The sequence below is a fragment of the Triturus cristatus genome, chromosome 11 (genome assembly GCF_964204655.1).
Source record: "Triturus cristatus chromosome 11, aTriCri1.1, whole genome shotgun sequence".
Classification (NCBI taxonomy): Eukaryota; Metazoa; Chordata; class Amphibia; order Caudata; family Salamandridae; genus Triturus; species Triturus cristatus.
Window position 1 is genome coordinate 1,145,362,783 of NC_140594.1, and position 19,335 is coordinate 1,145,382,117.

At 41.5% G+C, this 19,335-nt stretch overlaps 2 protein-coding genes across 2 annotated transcripts in view; both read left to right on the forward strand.

Annotated features, from left to right (window-relative positions):
* The window catches only part of LOC146788601 (receptor-type tyrosine-protein phosphatase beta-like), a 484,586-nt gene that overhangs the window by 204,366 nt on the left and 260,885 nt on the right, over positions 1–19,335 (forward strand).
* Positions 1–19,335, forward strand: part of LOC146788602 (uncharacterized) — a 156,046-nt gene that overhangs the window by 59,444 nt on the left and 77,267 nt on the right. The window contains exon 2 of the mRNA XM_085635162.1: positions 2,077–2,138. Within this exon, the coding sequence (XP_085491288.1) occupies positions 2,077–2,138 (62 nt within the window). The remainder of the gene's footprint in view (positions 1–2,076; positions 2,139–19,335) is intronic.

The window sequence follows — 19,335 nt, forward strand, 5'->3', positions numbered from 1 at the left end:
TAAATACACATGAAGGGATGGAAGCCTTCAAGAGATAGCAGACCTCCACCCCTCCACTCATATTTCTTGCATTGTAACATCTTTATTTTTAAGATTTACCTTTGGCCCTTAGTGAGACAGTATGCTTTTTTAAAAACAAATTGTGATTCAGGGATGAGCTTTCTCTGTGGATGGGTTAATGTCTCATGTCAGGTGTCAGTAACCTGGAAAGCCCTGATATATCACTGATCCCCACAATGAGGAAGAAAATGTCAGTTTTTCAACCTCTTCTCTTTAGACCTGGGAATGAGTCGCAAAAACTGCTTCTTGAGCCACAAAGACTTTTCCAACTTGCAAAGTACCCCTGGTACATTGTGACTTGTGCCGCTGCAAGGCCTGTGATTTTGTGACTGGTAGGCTGTGCGACTGTTAAAGCAAATTGTACACCAGGCCCTAACTTTCTCCTGATGGAATTGGCAGCAATGTATGAATGTATTATGCATGTGGTACTGGTGTAGAGCAAACATAGGCAAAAGATAGTAGATATGGTCAAAGCCAAACAAAGTCAATGAGTGATTGGAGGGGAAGCTGGATTCTGAAAGCAAAGGTGGCCTGTCGCGTTACGGTGATGTAGTGCTTTTTGAAGAGACAGCATTAAGCTCTTTCCTCTACTGGAGAAGAGATGGGTCGGTTACGATGGATGCAGGTACCTGGCCACATAGGTCTAGTCCAGTTGCCTAGTTTTTTTGCTCTTCTTTATCTCCAGTTTGAGGTTGTTCTTGATATTTGTGTGCTGAGAACCACTGGAGGTGGTGCAGTAGTCAACCCCCTTCACGAGTTGTGGGTCATGATGGTTTTATTGATGACTCAGCTGATTTTGAAGCTGGTGTGTGCCGGCAGCTGGCACAATGGACTGACATTCGAGTGCGCTTGATGACGTTGTATTTCTTCAGACCCTTGATGGAGCATGCTGTGGCATGTAGGATGCTCTTTAGTGGCACATGTGTGGTGTGTAGGAGACCATGGAATAAGACATTGCCACAATCCAGATGGTGAAGGCTTGAATGGCGGGAAACATCGTTTACAATGCGGGGATTACATCGCGATGCCATTACATCGCGGTTTTTACAACGCAAGTCGTTACAACGACTTGCGCTAGATGGCGCTCTAGGACAAGGAATAGTATAATTTACTATCCAACACCTTCCCTACTGTACGTAGACTGGAGTTGGAATAGTAAATTATACTACTCCTAAGTCCTATTCCTTGTCCTAGAGCGCCATCTAGCGCAAGTCGTTGTAACGACTTGCGTTGTAAAAACCGCAATGTAATGTACCGCGATGTAAATGTATGCGTTGTAACGTCATACATCCTTGAATGGCAGTTCTAAGGTCACTTTCTGGGAGGAATGGTTTCACCTTCCCCAGCGGGGAAAACTGGTGCCATACCTTCTTGATTACCTAGGAGATGTATTCCTTGAGGGTCAAGTCAGTGTCCAGGGGTAAACGAGATTGGTTTCTAATCGGATTCTTTGTAAAACAAGGTTTGTACTAGTTGTTGCTTGTTATTCTTGTAAATAGCATGGATTCTGTCTTGGTTGTGTTGCTCCTCTAAAGGCAGAGATGTTGCCTACATGTCAGGGATGTCTAAATAAGGCAGCAGTTATCTGCCATGGAAGAGGGAAGGATACAGCCTCCAGTCACTTAGCAGGCCATCAGGTTGTACATCAGATTTTAACAGAACACTTCTGTTCCTATTGCTGTTTATCCTACAATCCATCAGGTGAACTCACCTTCATCTGCTGCATGTGATCTTATAAACATTTAGACAAACAGTGATACAGTTAGGGTAGAAATGCTCCAGGTTGGGAATAACCCTCCATCCTCTCATCCTGAGACCAGTGGTTCATAGACAGATCTCTGTTTCGGTGATTGAGAGTCAGGGACACAGGGAATGGTCTTACTGCAAGGGGTGACAACGCATGCTGTAAGCAATGGGAGATGCTTTCCAATACAATGAACACAGAATTGCAGGTGGGATGGCCAGCTGTGTCAATGGAAGCCCCTGAATTAACACTTTCTTTTTTACATCTCATAGGTAAATTGATGGAAAGGACTTCACACAATGGGACACAGGAATGGACTGCAGTTGGGGTCAAGGTAAGACATGGCCAAGTATATATGTAGGTGAATTATGATTCAGTTTCACATGCCTGGCTCCTATACTTACAGTTCTTTCAAGGTAGAGAATAACAGCCAATGAATCAAGGCCTATAAGAAATCGACGGTAAATGAATCTGTAGTTGGGCATCTAGATTCGGCTAACACGGAGAAGATCACTTACATATGTCATCCGGCAGTGGAGTGAAAGTTCTACAAGAACAGAGGAAAAAGCAGTAAGGTTGATTGGGTTGAAAAAATCATTTTAAAAAATAGGACCAAGGAAGCTAATAACAGGCCTAAACTCATTTTTCAAACCATCTAATTATACACTTGCCTGATCAGACAACTAATGATTCAAACTTTAGGGCATGATTACGATCTTGGCAGATGGGATACTCCATCACAAACGTGACAGATATCTCAGATATATTACAGGTTCCTTAGGTTATAATGGAATTGTAATATGGTGGACGGGATATCCACCACATTTGTGCCAGAGCAACCCTGTCCGCCGAGATCGTAAACACGCCCTTAGTAGACAAATCATGGGAGTAACAAAAGTCTTCAAAAATAAAATCCAGAACATACGTAAGAAATGAGTACAAAGACTCCTTCTCCCCTCCATACTGATAGACATGTAACTTGGCCTTACTTTTAAACTTTAAATACTGAAGAACTCCATAAAATCATTATTCCAAGCAATCAATCCACACATTCAGAAGAAGACATTCTAAGTATACAGATCATGCGCAGAACCATTACTGAAAAAACAGAGCCAACAGCCTGAAAATCATTCGAACCTTAGACCAGTCACAATTTTACACCTCCTTAGCAAATTTAAGTCTGGATTCAGGGTCAAATACAGCACAGAATGAGCTGAGTTTTGCATTATTGATGACATCCTCAAATTATTAGATGAAGGCGCCTGCTGTCTAATAGTGCATATAGACATAACAGCAGTCTTTGACATGGTAAAACAAGCAAACTTACCAAACATCCTCTCTACCAGAATGGACATTGAAGGCACTGTACTCATTTGTCTACAGCCCTTCCTGACAGTCCCAAAGCGATTCATTAAACTTGATGTAGTCAAATCACCTTTTTAGGCCTCGCCTACGCAGCCCGCATGCGATGCAGCGCTTGCGCTGCATAGGCAAAAAGACCTTTTGGAATGGCTTTGGCTTTTCAGCCAAAAACGTGCATGCGTTCCATTGCCTTCAATGGCAACGCGTGCACGTGTGGCGATTCCCTTGCGGGAGTGAGCTTGACACCATATGTTTGTAATTAACTTACAAACACATGGTGCCCGTGGCTCGCTCCTGCAAGGGAAACTCTTTGTGTGCTCTCGCACTCCCCCACCCCTCCCACTTTCAGCGCGAGGCACGCACTGGTTTTTCTTTTTTCCGTCAACAATGAGAAACGAGCGTTTAAAAATCAGGCCAGCTTGTAATCGAATCCCCTGCTCACCCTGACTGGTGGAGCCCATCTAAAAGATGCTTGAAACAAGAAGCTGCCTAGGCCTGCGGCACTCCGATGCCGCCCTATGCCAACAAAGGGGAGAAGCTGATCCAAGGGACTGGTCCAATTGTTTACAATTGTGTTTTAAACCCCCTTTTCAAGAACAAATGTCTTCATAAGAAGAGAGATCATGATTTTAAACCATTCTGTTTCTTGTAGGGGCGCAGAAAGTTGTTTTTCAGAAATGTCTGTAAAACTTAGCCTAGGTCGCAACTTTTTCACTTTCCTGCATTTGCTTAAAAACATGGGCCTTTGCAACAATTTACTTATTGTCAACTTCCGACATATTCTTTTCTAGGGGTCAGGCAGTTTTCTTTACATAGTTCTGCATTACTATTACTAACAATATACATTCCAGAAAGTTCCTTTGTTTGATGTCGGCTCGGGTTCTGAGATGTTTTGTGACATCACTCGCAGGGAGGCCCCTTTAACTCTGATTGCATTAGAGAAGCATGGAGGCAGATCTGAGCACAAGGTCCAACCCTGTGGAATGCTCTAAGCCCCCCTTTCAGTCTGAACCTAGTCACGTGCTTCAGGAAACGTTTCACGACTGAGCGAATCCGCCTCTTATTGAGCCTGAGCCCACGCATACTTCCTCTCCTGGGATTCTTCCAGCAGCTGTGCTTTATTCTCCTGCTTTTAAAGCTCTGATGTAACTGAAAGGACACACGAAGCACAACAATATCACTCCCAAATAAATACATATTCATAGCAGAAATGTCAGCCATCTCCTGTGCATTGTGCCTATACAGCTGCCTCAAAAGGCAGGTTCAGACATTTCTACATAAATGTACAAGAAATTACATTTCTATTCCACTAAAATGTACAGCTTAAAACAGCACATATTTGCAAACATAAAAGTAGAAACTTCGCAAAACATTGCCAGGGTAGTGGTGGGTGCAGTCCTTAATTTGTAAAATAATAAGTGCCAGGTCCCTGACCAGGAGGCCACTGCCGCTTGCCTCACCCACAGCTCCTGACATCGCTGCCAATGGCAGGACCAAAACAACTATTAACCATCTCTCTCGCCTGCAAGTGCGACAGTGCAGATTATTCCAGGCACCCAAAGCTAAAGGAATGGCTGGGGAGGCAGGTATTAGCAATTTTTAATGTGTATTGTATTCATAAGCAACCGTTGTTCTGCTCATCTCTAACTTTTATGAGCAGCGCCACCATGTGGCAGACTGTCATAAGTGTGGTGTTGACAATTAAGTGCCGGTGCCGAGCACCGGAAACCAATTAAGTGCTGGTGCTGAGCACTGCTAACCCACGGCTCAAATGAAGCACTGGATGAGTGGGTAAACTGCATACCCTTATCTTTCATAAAGCATGCAAGATATCAAAGTATTTGAGCAGTTGAGTAAGAAATAGCCAGCCTTTGTGTAGACGATGGTCTGTGATCCTGTTCCAATAACGTAAATTTCACTTGACTGCAAAGTACCAAAAATGTTAATAAAATAGTTGCTGAAATGTACTGCGGTAAAGAAACAAATCTGCATAAGGCTTTCTGGAGCTAAGTCTTTGGTTCCAATAAAATTATAGAAATATATTTACAGATAGGAGATGAAACGATTACATTGCAGACATTAACCTTGTAACATGGTAAATAGCTATAATATTAAAACACAATAGTAAACCAGTCAAAATGAAGCACGAGGATAAGAACTAGAAGTTCCTGGCACTGGGGTGTCCATTCTGAGTCCAGACGGGCTGGATCAAGGCCTCGTTTTCGGGATACATCAGATATCTTCACCTAAAATGAATCTAAAGGGAAGTCATTTACTGGGAAGTGGCTAGCCTGGATTTCTTACACTCCTCCAGCTTTCCTGGGTCTATGTCGGGCCCTCCTGCCTTGCATAAACATAAGAGAGCTAAATAATCTGTCAAAAATATAGGGTTCGGATTATAGGGCCCTATTTACAGAGGGACTTGCGGCTCGTAAAATTACGAGTACGGAGTCTCTGCATTTGGGGTGGAATCTCCACACTGCAGTGCTCAGTGCGAAAAATCCTGGCACGAGTGCTGAGAATCCACCCGAGTGCGCAGACTCCGCACTCGTAATTTAACGATCGTAAGTCCCTATGTGGTTATGGCCCACAAAGAGAAGTCGTTCCTAAGCTTAGCTACACCAACCACTCGGTTAGCCTTCATGTTCGAACAACAGTGGTTGTAGTGTATTGAAAAATGTCTGGGAACTATGATACTTATTCAAATGGGGGCGGGATCAAAGGCGTGGCTAAAGAACAAAATATTCTCACCCTCAAGTAACTGCATATGTAATAGAACACATATTAAACATAAAATAAATGCAGGTTAAATTAATCAGTGAGAGATACACTTTTTATATTGTTAAACCTGCATTACTTAATGCGATCGCTGCAGGTATCTATGTGTGTAGCCAGACAGGCACAGAACTGAATTCTGGTTGGTGTAGTGGGGAAATGTTTTTAGTGTTACATAGGCCCAGTCTGTGATAGAAAGCACTGTGAATATGTACGGCATTACACACAGGATCAGCTGCCACAAAGTGAAGAAAAAGATTTAGGCATAAGATTAAAAAACAAGTGCTTCCAAAATATAAATCTAAGTAATATCTAGATTATACTTAGTGCAAATGTTTTTAATAACAGTCCATTAAAAACACACACTCCACAGCTCATCTTGTCACCTTACAATACCTCACAAAAAGAATACTCTGGGAGTCATTCCATCAATTGAAGCCCATACCGGCTTCTAAGCAGCCTTTACATTTGCAGATTAACCAAATGCACACTTTTACATTTCTTTCAGGCAGCAGACACCCTGGCAAGAAGGCTTCCCATTTTGTGGCCACTGAGTTTCTTGCAAAAGAATGGATTTACCATATTTGTCACACAATACATCTGCTGCATAATCTGCAGATTTGTTTCTAGCTAAAAACGGATCAAAAGTTACTAAAAACACAGCGACACGTTGCTGTGCAGTGGAAAGTCCTTTGCAAAAGTTGACTGGTCCCCTTTTTGGTGCTTATTGTTTATTTAGGGGTTAAACTGGTACTTGACCACTTCTCTCATATTTCTGGAGCTCTGAGTGTGTCCTGGGTCTCTCACACCTATATGGTCAAACGTTTTCGATCTACTAAGCAGGTCTGTGTCACTGGATCTACTGGTCACTATCTCAAGGCATCTCAAGGGTGATTCCAGGGCTTCAGGGGTGCAAAGGATCCTGGGTGCAGAGAGGCTGAATCTGCCAATAGGGGTCACCGCTCAGGCCTCTCATCTGCATCGGTACATGGCGCAGCTGGTAAGCAAGTGTCCTCTGTGGCTGAGCAGACTGTCCTCATCTGCGCCTCTGCAGTATCAGAAGGCTGGCATTGCAGTCCCGGAATTGGGGCTGGTGTCTTCCTATGCTTGGGGTACTTTGTAGTCAGTGGTAATTTCATGCAGGCAGAACATGGTTTAGCAGATACCATTGTACAGCTTGGTCTCAGCTGGACTGGAAATGGGCATTATTTCGGTACATACTGAAGGAGGTGCTTGTCTGTTCCACATCGGTTATTGGAGTGATTCAACATACTAGCTGAAAGGATTCACTACTTATATTGTCCTGTGGAACTGGAAAATGGATGGCTCCCAGTCAAAGAGAAGCTTTATTTGAAATCTGGACATTTAGAGAAAGGAGCTTTTGCACAGGGTCCTTCCTGGAAAACAAGGGGTTGGTGGTTTGGTGCAGATGTTTGTGTATTCCAGCCAGCAGCTGTATGGAGAAAACCAACTCCATATAAGGCATGAAGGCTTTCCAGAAAGACTCAGTTTGGGGTGTGGTAGCACACAGATCACCTCCTACCTTTATGCTTTAGCAACCATAAGTAAAAGCAAGGAAGCCCCCTTGCAGTGATTTGATAAAGAAGAGTGAAAACACACATGGAGGGAGGAGTGATGCACAGATGTTCTGGTAAACAGGTTTTAGTATGAACTAGACAACATGGCTGTTACAGGTTCCAATAGTCCAACATTATTCAGGACAATCGGTGTTTGTTTTTCAGGAACTGAAAAGGTGCCATACAAGGAGGTCAGCAAGCTTAAACGTCATGGTACAATAAAAAGGCTGAACCCTAACTACTTAATAGACTGCCCCCAACCAGGTAGTTTCCTACAGCCTATCGTGGAAGAGTATTACACTGAGGAGTGAGAAGTGGGCACCACCAATACTGCAGAAATGCAGGCCTCAGCTGGGGAGCAATAGAGTCCCCTGCCCCCAGGGTCTCTGGTGACCACAGGGTGAAAAAAATCTAACCAAAGTAATTTCAATTAAAATAAACCAAGCATTGCATAGCCAATAGGTCTCGCCTTTGGGACCGTATAAGTGTTTAGCCATGCAGCAGTTGATGTTGTTGCACCAAGGATATTATGCTGCATAACTAAATACTTATAAGGTCCCAAAGGCGAGACCCATTGGCTATGCCAATGCTTGTTAAGTTACCTGGGGTGTCCTGCAAGGATCATCCCTATGTGGATCCCCTCTCTGAAATTTTACAAGGAGCAAACTTATCCTGTCTTCTCCCCTAAACAAAACCCAGACATGACTGAACTCTTATTTGTAGATCCAAACAATCCTCACCAGACAATACAAAGATGGCTGAATGCATTAGCCTCCTTAGTTATAACACCCAGCCTCCCATCAGAAGCCTAATCTCTTGGATCTTCCCTTGAGAGCTCTATGAACTTCGCCAGTCTTATAAAAAATGTCGCAATAGCATATGAGCACAATCAAGGGACACACGTAGAGTTTTGAACGTTGTATTCACGATCTGTTCCTTTACTTCTTCAAAGCATCTAGCCAACACGCTTTGTCTGGTATCATCGCGTAGACTTCCTCAGGACTTAGAAATAATAATTCTCACAAATATCTTTGATTTCATCGCAGAAGCCACGCTCCCACAGGAATTCAAAAGGATTACCAGTCTAAGAATTTTAATTTGCGATCAAAGGGTATTGGCAACGTCATAGTGTGAGCCAAAACCAAAGGATCCATTAAATATACGTACAGTGTGTGTCAGGTACAGTGTGGACAGTTTGTGTCAGGTACAGTGTGTACAGTGTGTGTGAAGTACAGTGTATGTCAGGATGGAGTGACTGGCAGCACGACTATAACTAATGGTACCCGCTTAGGGAATCAAATGGAAGGGTATGATCCCCAGGTGGTACAATTATCCAACATACCCACAACACAGGTAGTCGACACTCTAGAGATCCAAGAAAGAAGCCCCAGTGAATTAAACTCCTTAAGAACAAAGAATAACAAATCTGCAAATATGGTCTGTGGAATTTAGCAGGGTTAAAAAGTAAACTCCGTGACCCTGGATGGCACGAATATATAGAACACTTCAAACTTTGTCTTTTTCAACAGACATGGGCAATAGATGCCCCATAAAAGCTCAGATATAAGACCTATTGTGTTGAAACCATTCCTCATCAAGTGGTAGACCTTCAGGAGGATTGGTTATATGGATGACAATCACCTTAGATGTTGAAGTAAGAGTTCATCAAATAGATTCGCCTGATATCCTCGGAGTGATCCAAAATTCAAAGAATGGTAAATGTTTACATCTTTTTAATGTTTATATGAGGCCAAGAAGAAGTAATCTGGGGGCACTCATTGTAGAAATATTTGCCAACGCCCCAGGATGTGTAGCTCTAAACAATATAGTTATAGTGGTCGGTGATTTTAACTGTACATAGAAACCTATTATTGGATTGGAACTAGTCATGGAGGAGGAAGACATAGCCGTTGGGGTCTAACAATTGGTTACAGGGCCATCGGTCCCATGTTCTAAAGCAGCTATGCAACTGCTACTTCTTATGTTAGAACATTGGTTAAGGGCATGTAATGGCCGAAACATGCCCGAAAGTAAAGATGGGTCATCATTATATACCTTTAAAAGTGGGAACTAAGATAGATTACATCCTACATAGTACAGACAAATGGCATAGAATTACGGCCTCTAAAATTGATGATAAAGAATATACAGGCACATGCATCAAAAGAAAAACCAGTCGCAAACGGGCAGATTCTCAGAATCTGCCCCTTAGCGACCGGTATTTTTGCATTTGGGATGCATCATTCCAAATGCAAGAATCTTCGCAAATTAAGTAATCTCTAAATTGCGATTACTTAAATTGCGATTGCATTTAAGGAATCCCAAATTGAGAGTCCTTAAATGCAATGCATTAAAGTAAAAAAATCAGCGATTTCCCTAATAGGGTGCGCAAATTACCATGAAGTTGAACTTCATGGTAATTTGCAAAACCTTTGAAAAAGCACTTTTGTGCATTTTTCAAAGTTTCATGTTGTGCACACATATGCCCTTAGGGAATGTGTGTGCGCAACATATGTGCACAGGTGAATTCTCAACAATTGCAGTCATAACTCCCTGAAGTCTCCAGTTCCAGCACTTATTTTTGCTGAGGATACTGTTCTGGTCTCTCACACGTTGAGGAGTCTCCAAAACCTTTTAGATAGCTTCAATGGATACTGCGCTGGAATAGGACTGGAGATAAACATTAGCAAGACAAAATGTATTTTCTTAAAGCCTCATAGGTCCTGTAAGAAAAACACCCATGTTGGTAAGGAAAATCTTGAAATGATCTCACATTTTAATTATCTGGGTATTAAAATATATCTATCTATCTATATCTATATATATCTATATATGTATTCACTGAAAAAACCATGGGTTTCACACACGTTATAGTTAGGACTTAGCATTTAAAAAACCTTAGAAATTCAGTGAAAAAACCATAGGTTTCACACACGTTATAGTTAGGAATTAGCATTTAAAAAACCTTAGAAATTCAGTGAAAAAAACCATAGGTTTCACACATGTTATAGTTAACTGGACATTTTACTCGTAAAAAACCATTGAAATTGCCCCGTTATATTTAGTTCAGCTAACTATAACTCGCGCGCCCGCAATGCACTGCTGATGACGTCACATATTACATCACTCATGACATGGTCAGTGACATCACTCATGACATCACTGATGACATCTCAAATGACATCACTGATGACATCACTGATGACATCATCCTTGTGATAGAGTGGCAGACCTCCTCTTCCCCTAATATAACCTTTGATACACACAATCAAAAATAGAAATTAAAATTTTAAAAACAATGGACATACCAATACCAGTTACAACAACCTATACAGTAATTCTAAGATCCAAATACACATCCACTCATTCACCAACAGTCCTATACAGTCACTCATACATGTACTCACTCATCATATGTACTCATACACGTATACATCCTGTTACACAATGCCACTCATCCATAGAGGTACTCACACACATAGTTAGTCATGCTAATAAAGAATCAAACATACATTTACTTGCATATACAGTTATACACACACCACCACACTTACTTCTACGGAAACTTACACATACTTAGTCTTTTAAACAATCACTTATAGAAACACATACTTATTCATACAGGAACTCTTTCAATCTCTCACTCTCACATATACTCACATATATACACCAGTAGTCACATATACTAGTTTAAAACATATGTAGTTACACATAAAGACACTATTGAGACAGTCATTCACTCACTAACACACCCATACATACACTCATCCACCCATACAGTCCTGCACACATGCTGTCTTCAACACATACAAACAATGAGTCACTCATTCATGCACCCATGCACTACGTAATACCCCTCACCGAACCAGACACTCACACTCATACTGATACTCAAAAAAACAACTAATAACCTATTTAGACACTCATGTAGCTACACACCAACCCATGCAGCCACTTATACACAAAGTGAGAGACTGATACAGATATTTACATATTTAAACATTACTCACTAAGCCATGTATTCACTAAGATACACTTAATCAGTCAGTAATACAATCAATTTTTCAAAAACAATTCATCCATTTAGACACTTATATACCCATTTATTCTTCCATCGACCTTGAGATATACATATATAAAACATATTTAATTTTCAGAAAAACACACATTCACTGGATGATGTCATCAGTGATGTCATCAGTGATGTCATTTGAGATGTCATCAGTGATGTCATGAGTGATGTAATATGTGACGTCATCAGCAGTGCATTGCGGGCGCGCAAGTTATAGTTAGCTGAACTAACTATAACGGGGCAATTTCAATGGTTTTTTACGAGTAAAATGTCCAGTTAACTATAACATGTGTGAAACCTATGGTTTTTTTCACTGAATTTCTAAGGTTTTTTAAATGCTAATTCCTAACTATAACGTGTGTGAAACCTATGGTTTTTTCACTGAATTTCTAAGGTTTTTTAAATGCTAAGTCCTAACTATAACGTGTGTGAAACCCATGGTTTTTTCAGTGAATTTGCAAGGTTTTTTAAATGCTAATTTTGTTTTTTTTCTTCTATTTTTTTAAACATATTTTTATTTAAATTTTCTATCCTTTTTTAAAGACTATGGTTAAATTTTTAAAATTCTATAATATGTTTTTTTTAATATATTTTATAAAATAAACATGTAAAATTTATTAGCAATACATTTTTTCCTTTTTTTTAAATTTTTTTTTAGTACGCGTACCGTAAGCTTACGGTAAGCGTACGGTTTACGCAACGTCCGTAATTTATCTACGCTGTTTGCGTATAGTTACGCAATTTGCGTAGCCGCGCTTCCTCCGCGTGGGCTTACTGCTCTTTTTTTTGGGGCAAGTGAAAATCACTTTTACAGACTGTCACATTATGAAACCACTTTTTTCGATTTTCTTAAATGCACATGTCCAAACTTCTTTTTCAGACCACCTCCATGTGTAACCTGGGTGGCTGCCTACACTCCAGCAAGGGCAACCAGCCTTAGTGATGCTGAATGTATTTGCATTACAGACTGAAACCTGAAAACCCCACTCGCTTGTAAATACTGTGCATGATTATACATGGCAAGCACATGGGTGTGTGCTAAGAGTCTGCTTCTTCCCCCAAAAAATCGCTCCCCCTTTCCATCTAATGCAACTGTGAAATCACCAGAGCAAAACGCAATAAATCTCTGCCTATAATTCCTCTCTGCACACAGAGTCATGTTTTCACATTAGTCCCAAAACGAAATTTCTTTGCCAATTTGAAAGCACACTTACTGCTCTTTTTTTTTTGGGCAAGTGAAAATCACTTTTACAGACTGACACATTATGAAACCACTTTTTTCGATTTTCTTAAATGCACATGTCCAAACTTCTTTTTCAGACCACCTCCATGTGTAACCTGGGTGGCTGCCTACACTCCAGCAAGGGCAACCAGCCTTAGTGATGCTGAATGTATTTGCATTACAGACTGAAACCTGAAAACCCCACTCGCTTGTAAATACTGTGCATGATTATACATGGCAAGCACATGGGTGTGTGCTAAGAGTCTGCTTCTTCCCCCAAAAAATCGCTCCCCCTTTCCATCTAATGCAACTGTGAAATCACCAGAGCAAAACGCAATAAATCTCTGCCTATAATTCCTCTCTGCACACAGAGTCATGTTTTCACATTAGTCCCAAAACGAAATTTCTTTGCCAATTTGAAAGCACACTTACTGCTCTTTTTTTTTTTGGCAAGTGAAAATCACTTTTACAGACTGACACATTATGAAACCACTTTTTTCGATTTTCTTAAATGCACATGTCCAAACTTCTTTTTCAGACCACCTCCATGTGTAACCTGGGTGGCTGCCTACACTCCAGCAAGGGCAACCAGCCTTAGTGATGCTGAATGTATTTGCATTACAGACTGAAACCTGAAAACCCCACTCGCTTGTAAATACTGTGCATGATTATACATGGCAAGCACATGGGTGTGTGCTAAGAGTCTGCTTCTTCCCCCAAAAAATCGCTCCCCCTTTCCATCTAATGCAACTGTGAAATCACCAGAGCAATACGCAATAAATCTCTGCCTATAATTCCTCTCTGCACACAGAGTCATGTTTTCACATTAGTCCCAAAACGAAATTTCTTTGCCAATTTGAAAGCACACTTACTGCTCTTTTTTTTTTGGGCAAGTGAAAATCACTTTTACAGACTGACACATTATGAAACCACTTTTTTCGATTTTCTTAAATGCACATGTCCAAACTTCTTTTTCAGACCACCTCCATGTGTAACCTGGGTGGCTGCCTACACTCCAGCAAGGGCAACCAGCCTTAGTGATGCTGAATGTATTTGCATTACTGCGTCCAACCTCAAACCCTTAAACTATTCTGTTTTTTTTCCAGTACACCTTAATTTATTGTGAAAACATACTCCATATTATTTTACATGTTCCTCACATTTAAATTTCTCCCAAAACAGAAAATGATAAACGCAACTACAACAAAAAGAATTTCCATTTCTATTATTCATTTCTTAAGTTACCACATACATCCCCTCTCAAACTCTAAACTCACCTTTAAAATTAGTTAGTTGTGAAAGAAATGTGACACTCAAACAGCAGATTATCAGAGCCAGGATCTATGTTGTGTTCACCTCTCTCCTCTCAGCAGAACCAGATAATGGCAAACTTTCCCTCTATTTTTCCACACATATACATGTAAGTTTCAAATCTCAGTGCTTCCCCCTTTTTTTCAAATGTAATCACACATTTCTATTGGTTGAAAACCAACCCTTTTCCAAAAGTACCCTGCCCCCAACTTGACTTCTGCCTAGTACCCTTCCCCCAACTTGACTTCTGCCTGCTACCATAGCAACAGCTCATGGAACACTGCTGTGTGGAGTTAGGTCAGAAGTTCGCCACACAATGTTTCAATTCTACAGAGCAAGAGTGCTTGACTTTTCAAACCTAAAGAGAAAATCCATAGTACTGTTCTTTGGTAACACATTTTTTTGTACCAATACAAAACATGCTTCTATTAGTTTACACATACAGCCTAGTTTGTATTCTAGAATGGTATGAAACAGCCAATCAGTTCTTTTTGTTTTGAAAAAAATATGTATGCCTCCATTTCCAAACTGTCTTTCTTTTCATATTGCCATTCTACTGAAAGACACCTCCTGAGTGCATCCAGTTCTCCTTTGAAGATGTTCACAGTGTGGATTGTAGGGCACAGCTATGTCTTCTGGAGTGAAAAGTTTGCAGAGAAAACAGATATGGTGAGAGACCTTGCTTTGCCAAATGTAGACATTAAATGGATTGGTCAGAGAGGGTTAAAGTGGCACCAATTGATGCCATTGGTGAAATCCTTCATGCAAATCCAACACCCTGACCTCATAATAGTGCACTGTGGTGGCAATGACCTAGGCACTTTGACTGGGGTAGGTCTGGAAATGCTTATGAAGGACACCTTTGCACAACTGTTTTCACTTTTCCCTAAAACTGCCTTTGTGTTTTCCAACATATGCCAAAGGCAAAAATGGAACTGGTCCAATCATTTCTGTCCGCAGATTGACAAAGCAAGAAAGCACGTCAACAAATCTGTTTCTGCTTTCCTCCGTGACTATGGTATGGGTGCCATTTACCACAACAACTTGCGTTTTGACATGCAAGACATTTATAGAGGAGATGGTGTGCACTTCAATGATAAAGGGAACCGAGTCTTCCTCTTGAACCTTAGACTCTGCATCGGTACTTACTTGTAGGTACCACTAAAAAATCATTTCATAAACACAACGGCTCTTTTTAGAGCCCCCTAATATCTAAACACTTAAATCTGAATTTCATTTATTTTTTTATTTTTTTTCTACCGTACGCTTACCGTAAGCTTACCGTACGCGTACCCCGTGATTTTTTAAAAAAATCAATAAATGTTTTCTTTGTACTTTACAGTCCTTCTTTGACCCCCTCACAAATGTAAGGGGGTCTGTAACTCTCCTCATTGCCCCCTTTTCTTGTTTTCACTCTTTTTTTTCTGAGTGAAACACACAAAATGGCGGCCGCCGCTTCCTGGTTTCGGCCGATTTGAATGTTTACTAAGATCTAACAGCCAATCAGAATCGCGCTCGCGCACGCCACCGTACGCGTACCGTAAGCTTACCGTAAGCGTACGGTAAGCGTACCGTAAGCGGGCTCAGATATATATATTGATTTAAAGGCTATTTTCTCAGAATCTACTGAACAGATTTACACCAAACCTACAAAAGGCACTTCCTTGACATAGGGACTACCTCTCTGCCAAATTTCTAGTAATTCTGTTCAGCCGTTCGGGCTGTAGCTCGTTCTAAAGGTCCTGTGGAAAAATGCATGGGAAAAACGCGTTTTGGGACCCCCCTTTTATCTCAGCCCCCGCTTGACGTATCCCCCCGAGACTTTCAGGGTAGGAGCGGAGCGTAGCGCCCCACCTATTTTGAGAAATTCGCGAGGATTCATCGACCGGCACCAAAGTTATTCAAAATAGAATGTTGCGGATTTCCTATGGAAAAGGGGTCCTAACTATAACTACCTACTGGCGACCGCCAGTAGGTAATATATATATATTCTTACACATGGTGCAAGGGTGGTCTACTGTAAATATCATACGTTTACAATGCAAGCTGTTACACCAGCTCAAGAGACATACAAGTATTATGCCCAGGCTGCAGCGTTGTATAGGGCTGAGCTGTGGGGCATAGAAAATACGAATACACAAAAGGGGGGGAACAAGAGGCTATGGGGTAGGCAGGGTAAGCTGGCCTCCAACCAACAGATATCACCCTGACCCAGAGTCTGATTCCTAGTAGAAGATGAGGCACATTATGCCGATGAATTGGGTGGTGTAGGACATCTCAAAAAAATGTAAGGACTGGCCTCACACACCACCAGGTGTCATGCTTCATCATTGGCTGTCCTCACCCTTTAAAAATCACATTTGATAAAGGGCGGGCCTACACCTGACGACAGGGAGGCACTTCTACAACTAAGTGGGGGCTGTGCTGAAAAAGTGAGTGAGTGATGTTAAAAACCGATGCAGGGTCCTGCGGGAGACTTTAATAGTCCACCAAAAGGCTCAATCGCTCAACCATTCATCTCCATAAAGCTATTTGCGAGTGTGTTTTCTTTTAAACATCTCTACACTGGGGAGTGACAATCAAGGGACAGGTAGCTAACGGTGATGGATCAAACCCAGATCTGCTGGCTGGGTGTGAGTGTTTGATTGGTTCTGATGCTCCGTCCATCACCACCGCCTTTTGTACAGCTACACTACAGCATACTGCTTCCTGCCTGCACTCGTTTAGGGCTGTAAACACTTACGCTACACCCGGAACTCTCCGGTGTCTTCTGCGCATGCGTGGCTCATAAAATACTACTGGGCAACATAAGAGCGCACTATCTCTTAGCTCCGACTACAGCCTCACACAATTTTTTAGCTCCGACCACAGCCACACACTCATGACGCATAAGTCAGGCTGGTACATAAGGACAACGGACGCACTACGTATTTCCACAGCGCTCGGCACTGTTTCCTTTCGTGACACAGGTGTGGTTCATTTAGACATCAACAAGTCAATTAACCATCAGACCGCTCATATATAAGCTGCGCTGCCTCCCCAAGTCATTTACCAGTGGGGAAGCAGAGAGGAAGGTCCTTAGGAGCATCGCGAGGGACGCACCTTGGAGTAGTAAGATTGAAAATTAAAAATTAAAAAGGGGAAAAGAGAAATGCATACTATTCTTAATTGTGGTGGTTGCTGGGTCCACCAAAAGGCTTAATCACTCAACCATTCAGCTCCTTACTACTCCAAGGTGCGTCCCTCACGATGCTCCTAAGGATGTTCCTCTCTGCTTCCCCGCTGGTAAGTGACTTGGGTAACTCTAGCTGCACAGTTTTGGAACTTTTGTAATTTAGTCATGACCGCCGCTGACTTACAGCATAGTAACCAAAGGGCAGGCAGGTTAACCACACAATGTTTTGAAGTTTAACCTCGTCCAGGGATTGAGGAGTTGTTCGATGTTATTAATCCTCTCCTGGCAGCATATTTGAGGTTCCGTTATGGTACCCTTCAAATTAAATCCTATACAGTAAAATGGAATACGCATAATGGGCTAAACGCTGAATCCCTCTGCACTTTATGCCCTTCGGAAATGTAGAAAGTATTGCACATATGGCAAGATTAGGAAGAAGTGGATTCTCCCTCTCTGTCACAAGTCGGTCTGTAGAAAGCACCGGGGAGCTCTGTGAGTTTTGAGGTATGAAACGCGGTCTTATGTTGTTTTTAGCTTGAGCAGGTATTTATTCGAAGTTGCAATTGCACGGACAAAAATAGGTCTAACGTTTATTCATTTTTTCTCTTATTAAATAATGTATTAATTGTTTATCTGAATTTGTTTTTATTTTTTTCCTATTGTTTAAATGGAGAAATTTATTTTAATGTAACTTTTATGGTTAATAACCAAAATCAAGTTTGAAAGAAGGAAAGAAACCAATGGTGCCTTGGATGTTTTGCAGAAATAAATAAAGCAACAGATGACAAATATAGCGGACAAGACTCTACCTGTGCTCCTCGACTGAGCTGATAGAGACAGAACAGTAACGTACAAAGCTGCTTAGACAAGGATTACTTTATACCACACAGATAAACTGAACACACTGGGGGCCTAAGTGAAACAGGAGGGGAAGAAACACTAACCCTAGAGAATTTGATTATGCAAATAAAAAAGCAAACCAGACACGCCTTCTCTTGCCTAGCACCGAAACTATAGAAATAAATACTGGACAACATAAAAACCATCCCTAAGCTACTTACCTTCCAGAGCAGCACATAGCACAAGCTCCAGATTCCATGGCATCCCTCAGTCCTTCTAGGCACCCATACTCTTATGTTACTTAATGTTCTGATGTGTTAGGTATGTAGGGTGGTCTGTGCAAAGTCCCCCAGGGCACAAGTGGCCAGTGCTGTGCTAATACAATAAATAATTTAATACATTGGTGTGGGTATTTCTGGAAACCCTTACCCCCCTTAGCAGATCATTAAGGAAGCTGAACACTTCAATTATCACTTCACTTTTAGATATTAATCGGATTAAGAAGTTACCATAAGGGAGATCTGGGGTTAAAGAAAAGTCCCTACTGTTTGAAGATGATATTTGAATGCAGAAATTCCCTTCCTGCTCGCTGCCAGGGAGATGGCACTAAAGCTTTAAACAGAGCTGATCCCTCCATTGTGTGGCTTCTCTGCCACACATACTTTACCTGAGATGCTTTGCAAAGCTGGTATGAGTGAGTAAACAAAAGACTTGGCTGCTATTTGTGAACATGATGAAGGCTGCCTCCAGAGCAGAATCTGGATCTGAAATAGGAGCTGGCTCTGAGGGAGACACCTACAAACAAGCATTTGCAATGCAATCGCTAAACATTTTTCCAAATCTTCTACCAACAAACAAGCTTCATTGTTGAGCACTGAGAAAAATATGTCTGACAGTGGTTACCCCTGCATGCCTTGCACAACACACAGCAAAGGGCAACTTTCCACTAAACAAATCAGACCCACAGGCAGTGCTAGTCGCATCCAGGCATCACTTCAATATGGTTACCCTGAATGAACAGCACACACCAGTACATGGGAAAATGCGCTGATTGGCTGACGTACAGGGTCACATGGCGCTGCACACTGCATGCCAATTCCCTCGCCTTGTGTCCAATCAAAACCAAGTGACAATAACTACGTTGCCAGAATGTGGATATGAAATCCATTCCATTGATTTTAGAAGACAGACAGATTA